Below are 12,106 nucleotides of genomic sequence, written 5' to 3'. Positions count from 1 at the left end.
GAGGATGCGTTAGAGCGATCTCCTAAAGTGAACAAAAAAAAAAAGAAAGTCGTTTATTAAATCGAACCCCAAAAGAGCAAAAAACGGCAATATGCCAAATATAGAGAACAGGCAATATTGTAAGCTTTCTTTATCATAACAATGTAGCTTAAAGGCTCATTGGCGGAAGAAAAGAAAGCCAAGAAAACAGGAATTGATTAAGGCAAATATTTTCATTCCAGAGCCAACATCTGCAGGTGTTCAGGTCCGACTTGTAGGTGGCAACGACGATTCCCAAGGGAGAGTGGAAGTTTACCACAATGGGGAATGGGGAACTGTCTGTGACGACCTATTTGAACAAGAGGACGCCGACGTGGTGTGTCGAATGTTGGGCTTTGAGGGTGCTATCAGTGCAAGGTGTTGCGCCACCTACGGCCAGGGATCCGACCCAATTTGGCTGGACAACGTCGAATGCACAGGTACAGAGAGTGACTTGGCAGAGTGCTCCCACAACGAGTACGGAGATAACAACTGCGGCCACAGTGAAGACGTTGGTGTGGAGTGCATACCAAGAGGTACATTTCCTCAAATACCAAATACCACTTTTAACAATTTTCAAAATTTGAATCATTTTGATTTTATTAGTGGAAAATTGAGCAAAGAAAATGGGATTCCATCGGGATTCGAACCGGAGATCTCCGGATTGCTAGCCCGGTGCTCTACCGACTGAGCCATAGAAAGCCCTAGTTCAGTGTTCGTCCCAGAAACCCTAAATTCTCAATGCTCGAATGGTCAGAAGCTATAGCAGTGTGTTTGTGTGTGACACACACGTACACACTTGAACCTGGCATAAACCCGAAGGATATTTCACCTTCGGGATAAATGCGAGGAATCACCGAAGTGATGCAGCTTTTTGAGTATGTAACAAACAAAAACAGAAAAAAAAACCTGACCAGAATGAATAATGATTATCATTTATCGGTGGAAAATTTTTAGGAATCAGTTCCACTGACTTCTGTTGGTGTATTTCTAAGGCCGATGTTTTAAGGATTCGCCTCAAATAAACCATTATACTAAATAATAATATTCTGCCTGACAATTGGATAGAACAACAAATACAGTCCAATTCTAGTGTAACATTTAAAATCCGGTGTTGATTTTTTGTTTTATTTTCCAGTAAGCCTATATTCACCTTCACTATTAGATACCATAAGACGCATTTCAAAGTGAAATTTTATGAACCCTTAGGAATGCTCTAATGGATTCTAATTTTACAGGCTACTTCACTTATGACCAAATTTTATTGGGTCACTTTGGATCGTCTAATGCTCTTCGACAGTAGTGTCGGGATCATGTGATATTTAATGGTTTTAACCTAGACTTTTCAACATCAGCTTGACCAAATTAGGCTCTGTCTCAATGTGACGATTAAGGACCTAAGATACAGACTGTAGGGACACTATTAAAGAAAATCGCTAGCATACACCGTCTTTTGAAATTTTCACAATAAAAGGCAAATTAGTTCCTACTTGACTATACTGTCGATTCAGATGGTTTTAATTGTCCAGTAGGTTTTGATAAAGAAAAAAATCTTCTTAATATCATGTGCTGATACTTAATGGTGCAATACAATTTCTTTTTAACCGTTCCGATACTTTCTGTTGGTCCTGGTGGTTTTCATTGTGTTTATAGATTTTATTGAAATCTGCTGGGTTTTATTTGGTATAAAGGATTTAATAGAATCCTTCTGTTGGTCCTCATAGTGTTTATTGGGCTTATATGCTTTAATGCAATTTTTCAATGTCTGTTAACTAAGTGCTTACTTATGGACAAGTATATGCTAGACTTAAAAATCTACAAGACAGCATATCGGAGCAGACTATGTTGGAAAAAGAAGAGTTGGTAAACAACAGGGGATTGAGCTGAAGCAAAAAGGTAAACTCATTTCTCTTATTGCAAGATAGGTTGTTTGAAAGTCAAAAGCACTATTTGAAAGTGTAGAAAGGGAGGATGCGTTAGAGCGATCTCCTATAAGTGAACAAAAAAAAAAAAGAAAGCCGTTTATCCATTCGAACCCAAAAAGAGCAAAAAAACAAAAAATAAAAAAACGGCAATATGCCAAATATAGAGAACAGGGACGCTTTCTCCGTCATTACCAAGTAGCTTGAAGGCTCATTGGCGGAAGGAAAGAAAGCCAAGAAAACAGGAATTGATTAAGGCAAATATTTTCATTTCAGAGCCAACATCTGCCGGAGTTCAAGTCCGACTTGTAGGTGGCAACGACGATTCCCAAGGGAGAGTGGAAGTTTACCACAATGGGGAATGGGGAACTGTCTGTGACGACCTTTTTGAACAAGAGGACGCCGACGTGGTGTGTCGAATGTTGGGCTTTGAGGGTGCTATCAGTGCAAGGTGTTGCGCCCCCTACGGCCAGGGATCCGACCCAATTTGGCTGGACAACGTCGAATGCACAGGCACAGAGAGTGACTTGGCAGAGTGCTCACACAACGAGTACGGAGATAACAACTGCGGCCATAGTGAAGACGTTGGTGTGGAGTGCATACCAAGAGGTACATTTCCTCAACTACCAAATACCACTTTTAACATTTTACAAAATTTAAATCATTTTGATTTTATTAGTGGAAAATTGAGCAAAGAAAATGGGATTCCATCGGGATTCGAACCGGAGATCTCCGGATTGCTAGCCCGGTGCTCTACCGACTGAGCTATAGAAAGCCCTAGTTCAGTGTTCGTCCCAGAAACCCTAAATTCTCAATGCTCGAATGGTCAGAAGCTATAGCAGTGTATTTGTGTGTGACACACAAGTACACACTAAACCCGAAGGATAATTCACCTTCGGGATAAATGCGAGGGATCACCGAAGTGATGCAGCTTTTTGAGTATGTATCAAACAAAAACAGAAAAAAACCCTGACCAGAATGAATAATAATTATCATTTATCCGTGGAAACTTGTTAGGAATCAGTTCCACTGCTTTCTGTTGGTGTATTTCTAAGGCCGATGTATTAAGGATTCGCCTCAAATAAACCATTATACTTAATTAAGTTTTACTAAACTTCTGCCTGACAATTGGATAGAACAACAAATACAGTCCAATTCTAGTGTAACATTTAAAATCCTGTGGTGATTTTTTTTGTTTTGTTTTCCAGTAGGCCTATATTCACCTTCACTATTAGATACCATAAGACGCATTTCAAAGTGAAATTTTATGGACCCTTAGGAATAATTCTCTAATGGATTCTAATTTTACAGGCTACTTCACGTATGACCAAATTTTATTGGGTCACTTTGGATCGTCTAATGCTCTTCGACAGTAGTGTCGGGATCATATGATATGTAATGGTTTTAACCTAGACTTTTCAACATCAGCTTGACCAAATTAGGCTCTGTCTCAACATGACGGTTAAGGACCTACGATTCAGAATGTTGGGACACTATTAAAGAAAATGGGTACCATACGGCGTCTTTTAAAATTTTCACAAAAAGATAAATTAGTTCCTACTTGACTGTACTGCTGATTCAGATGGTTTCAATTGTCTAGTAGGTTTTGATAAAAAAAAAAACAACTTCTTAATATCATGTGCTAATACTTAATGGTGCAATATAATTTCTTTTTCAACGTTCCGATGTCTTCTGTTGGTCCTGGTGGTTTTCATTGTGCTTAAAGATTTTATTGAAATCTTTTGGGTTTTATTTTGATATAAAGGACTTAATAGAATCCTTCTGTTGGTCCTCATAGTGTTTATTGGGCTTATATGCTTTAATGCAATTTTTCAATGTCTGTTAAATAAGTGCTAAGTTATGGACAAGTATATGCTAGACATAAAAATCTACAAGACAGCATATCGGAGCAGACTATGTTGGAAAGAGAAGAGTTGGTAAACAACAGGAGATTGAACTGAAGCAATAAGGTAAACTCATTTCTCTTACTGCAAGATAGGTTATTTGAAAGTGAAAAGCACTATTTGAAAGTGTAGAAAGGGAGGATGCGTTAGAGCGATCTCCTAAAGTGAACAAAAAAAAAAGAAAATCGTTTATCCAATCGAACCCAAAAAGAGCAAAAAACGGCAATATGCCAAATATAGAGAACAGGCAATATTGTAAGCTTTCTTTATCATAACCATGTAGCTTAAAGGCTCATTGGCGGAAGAAAAGAAAGCCAAGAAAACAGGAATTGATTAAGGCAAATATTTTCATTCCAGAGCCAACATCTGCCGGGGTTCAAGTCCGACTTGTAGGTGGCAACGACGATTCCCAAGGAAGGGTGGAAGTTTACCACAATGGGGAATGGGGAACTGTCTGTGACGACCTATTTGAACAAGAGGACGCCGACGTGGTGTGTCGAATGTTGGGCTTTGAGGGTGCTATCAGTGCAAGGTGTTGCGCCCCCTACGGCCAGGGATCCGACCCAATTTGGCTGGACAACGTCGAATGCACAGGCACAGAGAGTGACTTGGCAGAGTGCTCACACAACGAGTACGGAGATAACAACTGCGGCCATAGTGAAGACGTTGGTGTGGAGTGCATACCAAGAGGTACATTTCCTCAACTACCAAATACCACTTTTAACATTTTACAAAATTTAAATCATTTTGATTTTATTAGTGGAAAATTGAGCAAAGAAAATGGGATTCCATCGGGATTCGAACCGGAGATCTCCGGATTGCTAGCCCGGTGCTCTACCGACTGAGCTATAGAAAGCCCTAGTTCAGTGTTCGTCCCAGAAACCCTAAATTCTCAATGCTCGAATGGTCAGAAGCTATAGCAGTGTATTTGTGTGTGACACACAAGTACACACTAAACCCGAAGGATAATTCACCTTCGGGATAAATGCGAGGGATCACCGAAGTGATGCAGCTTTTTGAGTATGTATCAAACAAAAACAGAAAAAAACCCTGATCAGAATGAATAATAATTATCATTTATCCGTGGAAAATTGTTAGGAATCAGTTCCACTGCTTTCTGTTGGTGTATTTCTAAGGCCGATGTATTAAGGATTCGCCTCAAATAAACCATTATACTTAATTAAGTTTTACTAAACTTCTGCCTGACAATTGGATAGAACAACAAATACAGTCCAATTCTAGTGTAACATTTAAAATCCTGTGGTGATTTTTTTTTGTTTTGTTTTCCAGTAGGCCTATATTCACCTTCACTATTAGATACCATAAGACGCATTTCAAAGTGAAACTTTATGGACCCTTAGGAATAATTCTCTAATGGATTCTAATTTTACAGGCTACTTCACTTATGACCAAATTTTATTGGGTCACTTTGGATCGTCTAATGCTCTTCGACAGTAGTGTCGGGATCATATGATATGTAATGGTTTTAACCTAGACTTTTCAACATCAGCTTGACCAAATTAGGCTCTGTCTCAACATGACGGTTAAGGACCTACGATTCAGAATGTTGGGACACTATTAAAGAAAATGGGTACCATACGGCGTCTTTTAAAATTTTCACAAAAAGATAAATTAGTTCCTACTTGACTGTACTGCTGATTCAGATGGCTTCAATTGTCTAGTAGGTTTTGATTAAAAAAAAAAACAACTTCTTAATATCATGTGCTAATACTTAATGGTGCAATATAATTTCTTTTTCAACGTTCCGATGTCTTCTGTTGGTCCTGCAGTCAAACTGCAAACAGTCGTTACAAACATGTTCCGAAACACAATACATAAAAAATGCACAGTTGTGTTTTCATACACTAAAGTCTATTCTTCACATAAACAAGCTCAGACTTATGAGCCTTATCAAAACCTTTCTTGAGCGTAGGCTAACTGTCTAAATATAGACCCACTACCTGCTCGGAACAAGCATGTGCGTATACGCGCAAAACTTTACAACCACAACATTCCTTGTTTTCTTTTCTTCTTTTTTTTTTCTGTTTGGTCATAAATCATGATACTCATAAGCATTTCAGGAAAGCTAAAGAGAATACATGTTTCATGATTTATGACCAAACAGAAAAAAAAAAGAAGAAAAGAAAACAAGGAATGTTGTGGTTGTAAAGTTTTGCGCGTATACGCACATGCTTGTTCCGAGCAGGTAGTGGGTCTATATTTAGACAGTTAGCCTACGCTCAAGAAAGGTTTTGATAAGGCTCATAAGTCTGAGCTTGTTTATGTGAAGAATAGACTTTAGTGTATGAAAACACAACTGTGCATTTTTTATGTATTGTGTTTCGGAACATGTTTGTAACGACTGTTTGCAGTTTGACTGGAAAGTTCTTCCATAACTTCCCGTCTTAAGGGGGGAGATGTGATGCGCCTTGAACAAGGCTAATACCAATAAAGCGGTCCGCAGCAAGTTATCGCTCTCAGATCAAGACATGGCTTCCCAATCGTGGTCTTTTGCAACGTTGTTGTGATGGTTTGGGTGCGATCTGCCAGGAATGGAGCGGAACATTTGATTGTCATGATGTGGTGATTGGGTTGAGTCGTGACAGTTTTCATTGTGCTTAAAGATTTTATTGAAATCTTTTGGGTTTTATTTTGATATAAAGGACTTAATAGAATCCTTCTGTTGGTCCTCATAGTGTTTATTGGGCTTACAGTATATGCTTTAATGCAATTTTTCAATGTCTGTTAAATAAGTGCTAAGTTATGGACAAGTATATGCTAGACATAAAAATCTACAAGACAGCATATCGGAGCAGACTATGTTGGAAAGAGAAGAGTTGGTAAACAACAGGGGATTGAACTGAAGCAATAAGGTAAACTCATTTCTCTTACTGCAAGATAGGTTGTTTGAAAGTGAAAAGCACTATTTGAAAGTGTAGAAAGGGAGGATGCGTTAGAGCGATCTCCTAAAGTGAACAACAAAAAAAAAGAAAGTCGTTTATCCAATCGAACCCAAAAAGAGCAAAAAACGGCAATATGCCAAACATAGAGAACAGGCAATATTGTAAGCTTTCTTTATCATAACCATGTAGCTTAAAGGCTCATTGGCGGAAGAAAAGAAAGCCAAGAAAACAGGAATTGATTAAGGCAAATATTTTCATTCCAGAGCCAACATCTGCCGGGGTTCAAGTCCGACTTGTAGGTGGCAACGACGATTCCCAAGGAAGGGTGGAAGTTTACCACAATGGGGAATGGGGAACTGTCTGTGACGACCTATTTGAACAAGAGGACGCCGACGTGGTGTGTCGAATGTTGGGCTTTGAGGGTGCTATCAGTGCAAGGTGTTGCGCCACCTACGGCCAGGGATCCGACCCAATTTGGCTGGACAACGTCGAATGCACAGGCACAGAGAGTGACTTGGCAGAGTGCTCACACAACGACTACGGAGATAACAACTGCGGCCATAGTGAAGACGTTGGTGTGGAGTGCATACCAAGAGGTACATTTCCTCAACTACCATTACCACTTTTAACAATTTTCAAAATTTGAATCATTTTGATTTTATTTAGTGGAAAATTGAGCAAAGAAAATGGGATTCCATCGGGATTCGAACCGGAGATCTCCGGATTGCTAGCCCGGTGCTCTACCGACTGAGCTATAGAAAGCCCTAGTTCAGTGTTCGTCCCAGAAACCCTAAATTCTCAATGCTCGAATGGTCAGAAGCTATAGCAGTGTATTTGTGTGTGACACACAAGTACACACTAAACCCGAAGGATAATTCACCTTCGGGATAAATGCGAGGGATCACCGAAGTGATGCAGCTTTTTGAGTATGTATCAAACAAAAACAGAAAAAAACCCTGACCAGAATGAATAATAATTATCATTTATCCGTGGAAAATTGTTAGGAATCAGTTCCACTGCTTTCTGTTGGTGTATTTCTAAGGCCGATGTATTAAGGATTCGCCTCAAATAAACCATTATACTTAATAAAGTTTTACTAAAATTCTGCCTTACAATTGGATAGAACAACAAATACAGTCCAATTCTAGTGTAACATTTAAAATCCTGTGGTGATTTTTTGTTTTGTTTTCCAGTAGGCCTATATTCACCTTCACTATTAGATACCATAAGACGCATTTCAAAGTGAAATTTTATGAACCCTTAGGAATGCTCTTATGGATTCTAATTTTACAGGCTATTTCACTGATGACAAAATTGGGTCACTTTGGATCGTCTAATGCTCTTCGACAGTAGTGTCGGGATCATATGATATGTAATGGTTTTAACCTAGACTTTTCAACATCAGCTTGACCAAATTAGGCTCTGTCTCAACGTGACGGTTAAGGACCTACGATTCAGAATGTTGTGACACTATTAAAGAAAATGGCTAGCATACAGCGTCTTTTAAAATTTTCACAAAAAAGATAAATTAGTACCTACTTGACTATACTGTTGATTCAGATGGTTTCAATTGTCCAGTAGGTTTTGATAAAAAAAAAAAACAACTTCTCAATATCATGTGCTAATACTTAATGGTGCAATATAATTTCTTTTTCAACGTTCCGATGTTTTCTGTTGGTCCTGGTGGTTTTCATTGTGCTTATAGATTCTATTGAAATCTTCTGGGTTTTATTTTGATATATAGGATTTAATAGAATCCTTCTGTTGGTCCTGATAGTGTTCATTGGGCTTATATGCTTTAATGCAATTTTTCAATGTCTGTTAAATAAGTGCTAAGTTATGGACAAGTATATGCTAGACATAAAAATCTACAAGACAGCATATTGGAGCAGACTATGTTGGAAAGAGAAGAGTTGGTAAATAACAGGGGATTGAACTGAAGCAATAAGGTAAACTCATTTCTCTTACTGCAAGATAGGTTGTTTGAAAGTGAAAAGCACTATTTGAAAGTGTAGAAAGGGAGGATGCGTTAGAGCGATCTCCTAAAGTAAACCAAAAAAAAAAAAAGAAAGTCGCTTATCCAATCGAACCTAAAAAGAGAAAAAAACGGCAATATGCCAAATATAGAGAACAGGGAAGCTTTCTTCATCATTACCAAGTAGCTTGAAGGCTCATTGGCGGAAGGAAAGAAAGCCAAGAAAGCAGGAATTGATTAAAGCAAATATTTTCATTTCAGAGCCAACATCTGCCGGGGTTCAAGTCCGACTTGTAGGTGGCAACGACGATTCCCAAGGGAGAGTAGAAGTTTACCACAATGGGGAATGGGGAACTGTCTGTGACGATCTATTTGAACAAGAGGACGCCGACGTGGTGTGTCGAATGTTGGGCTTTGAGGGTGCTATCAGTGCAAGGTGTTGCGCCACCTACGGCCAGGGATCTGATCCAATTTGGCTGGACAACGTCGAATGCACAGGCACAGAGAGTGACTTGGCAGAGTGCTCACACAACGAGTACGGAGATAACAACTGCGGCCATAGTGAAGACGTTGGTGTGGAGTGCATACCAAGAGGTACATTTCCTAAACTAATATACCACTTTTAACATTTTACAAAATTGAAATCATTTTGATTTTGTTAGGAATCAGTTCCGCTGCTTTCTGTTGGTGTAATTCTAAGGCCGATGTTTTAAGGATTTGCCTGAAAGAAACCATTATACGTAATGAAGTTAAACGAAAATTCTGCCTGACATTAAAAAGCCTGTGGTGTTTTTTTTTGTTTTGTTTTGTTTTACAGTAGGCCTACTTTCACCTTCAACATTAGATACTATGAGACGCATTTCAAAGTGAAATTTTATGGACCCTTGGGAAATTTGTAATGGATTCTAATTTTACAGGCTTCTTCACTTATGACCAAATTCTAATGGATCGTTTTGGATCGTCTACTGCTTTTCTACAGTAGTGTCAGGATTATATAATATTTACTGGTTTTAACCTAGACTTTTCACCATCAGCTTGACTAAACTGGGATCTGTCTCAACGTGACGATAAGGACCTACAATAGGGATATTATTAAAGAAAATGGCTAGCATACACCGTCTTTTGAAATTTTCACAAAAAAGATAAATTAGTTCGTACTTGACTGTACTCTTGATTCAGATGGTTTTAATGATCCGGTAGGTTTTGATTAAAAAAAAAAAATCTACTTAATATCATGTGCTGATACTTAATGGTGCAATACACTTTGTTTTTAACCGTTCCGATACTTTCTGTTGGTCCTGGTGGTTTTCATTGTGTTTATAGATTTTATTGAAATCTGGTTGGTTTTATTTGGCTTGTAGGTTTTATTAGAATCCTTCTTTTGGTCTTGATAGTGTTTAATGGGCTTATAGGCTTTAATGGAATTTTTCAATGTCTGTTCACTAAGTGCTAGGTTAGTTTAAAATACATATGGGGGCAAGTCCAAGATAACGCGCGCGTTCCGTATGTGACATTCAGAGACTTTTATGACCTGAAAAATAGTGTTAGTGGCCTTTGATCATATTGAACTTTATCATGGTGATTGATATCTAGGAGAAGAATAATCATGTAAAAAATTGAGAAAAATGACGTGACAATTATATTCTAGAAGAGAAAATATGTGCCGTTACGTATGGGAACGGAAAATTTTTTTTGAACATTTTTTCAACCTCAACACTCTCTAAAAGTATTTCATTCTACAACTTGTAACTCAGTGTGATGAAAGTCACAACACTCAAAATTATGAGAGGTAAGTTTCATGTCATGAGGCAAAAAGCTCTTATTACAGGTTCTAATTAAAGACAGACATGACGTGTTACGTATGGGACAGGTACGTATGGGACACTGTCTCGCATTCGTTTAGTTAATGGAGAACCATGTTTATTGGTATTTTGCATTATTATTGAAGTAAAATCTGTTGAAATTACTCAAATGCTGATCCAGATTGTCAATGGAACAAAACCCCCCAAATATTTACCATCATAATCATATTTAATCATATTCTATATTTTTATGACCAACCTGAGTATGCATGCTCTTTGTCCCGCATTCGTTTAGTGTGTGAAGAACCATGTTTATGTGTATTTTGCATAATTATTGAAGTAAAATTAGTTGAAATTACTCAAATACTGATCCAGATTGTCAAGGGAACAATATCCCCCAAATATTTACCATCATAATCATATTTAATCATATTTTATATGTTTATGACCAACCTGAGTATGCATGCCCTGTATTCTTATCAGGATAGTTACTACTAAAAAAAAATGAATGGTAAAGTGTTTAATTCCTCTGATGAAGGGCAGTTTGCCATTCAGTTTCAACAAAAAACAACTTGACACAAGAAATATTAATTTAAATAAATACGGTGTGCAATACCTGCTGCGTGGAACCCCAGTAATCGAGTAGATATATGATGCCTGTATAGCAATCAGATCGTTGATACGACTCACAACTTAATATGTATACCAATTATTTTTATCGTGGCCACTACTAAAACCTGAATAAGGACAATTTACTTACCACTTGCAATAAAAAAAAGATGATGCAAGAAACACTAATTTGAAGTAACACCTTCATTATCATCACATACATGTGTTAAAGCTACAATGTAGCTAGAGCTCTACATTGTGTGGTGAACAGCACCCAATATTGTAATATAATATAATGATATAGTTGAACTGCAGTCTTTCAATCTGCTTGTATATTCGGTTTCAGTACCCTTTAAATCAGAGGTCTCCACTTTAAGGGACTGTATAGTTCTGTTTCAGAAGGGAATTCTGACTTCAACTTTTAAAAGATAATCAGCACTAAAGTGTCTTCTTCTATGAATTATTAAAGAGCATACAATTCTAAGAGGAATTCAAAGTTAACATAACAAAAATTCATTTTGAAATTACTGAGATATCCAGAAACGTGGTGTCCTAATAAAAAATGTGTCCCATCTTTTATTAGGACCACTTCGTTTTACTTTGGGTTTTGTTGTTGTTGTTGATATCTCAGCCATTTCAACTTGGATTTTCATCAAATAAACTTTGAATTCCTCTTAAAATTGTATGCTCATTAATAATTCATATAAATGGTTTCTAATCATCTCGTAAAATGTTAAAAACTGAATCCCCATTTCTACGAAATATAAATCTCCCATTTAATGATGATTTTCATTGTGTATTTTGCCATCTCCCACTCCCTCTTTCTAAAAAATTGTTCAGTCAAGTATATGTATTGTTTCAAGTGTCTATAACTCAAAAGTAGCTGCAAAGTTGGGATGCTTTCTACAGGCTGATTGGCCATTTGTGTACTGAGAGACCTTCCCAGCTAGCTACATGCATTCAGGCAACATGC

The 12,106-nt window shown here is 37.7% G+C and overlaps 1 protein-coding gene across 1 annotated transcript in view; it reads left to right on the top strand.

The window, feature by feature from the left end:
* Positions 1-12,106, top strand: part of LOC140236345 (uncharacterized) — a 104,808-nt gene that overhangs the window by 41,161 nt on the left and 51,541 nt on the right. Inside the window, exons 14-18 of the mRNA XM_072316301.1 lie at positions 191-554; positions 2,217-2,549; positions 4,202-4,534; positions 7,035-7,343; positions 8,984-9,316. Of these exons, the coding sequence (XP_072172402.1) occupies positions 191-554; positions 2,217-2,549; positions 4,202-4,534; positions 7,035-7,343; positions 8,984-9,316 (1,672 nt within the window). The remainder of the gene's footprint in view (positions 1-190; positions 555-2,216; positions 2,550-4,201; positions 4,535-7,034; positions 7,344-8,983; positions 9,317-12,106) is intronic.

This window comes from Diadema setosum, chromosome 12 (assembly GCF_964275005.1).
Source record: "Diadema setosum chromosome 12, eeDiaSeto1, whole genome shotgun sequence".
In the NCBI taxonomy this organism is placed as follows: domain Eukaryota; kingdom Metazoa; phylum Echinodermata; class Echinoidea; order Diadematoida; family Diadematidae; genus Diadema; species Diadema setosum.
This window is presented reverse-complemented; position numbering and strand designations above follow the sequence as displayed.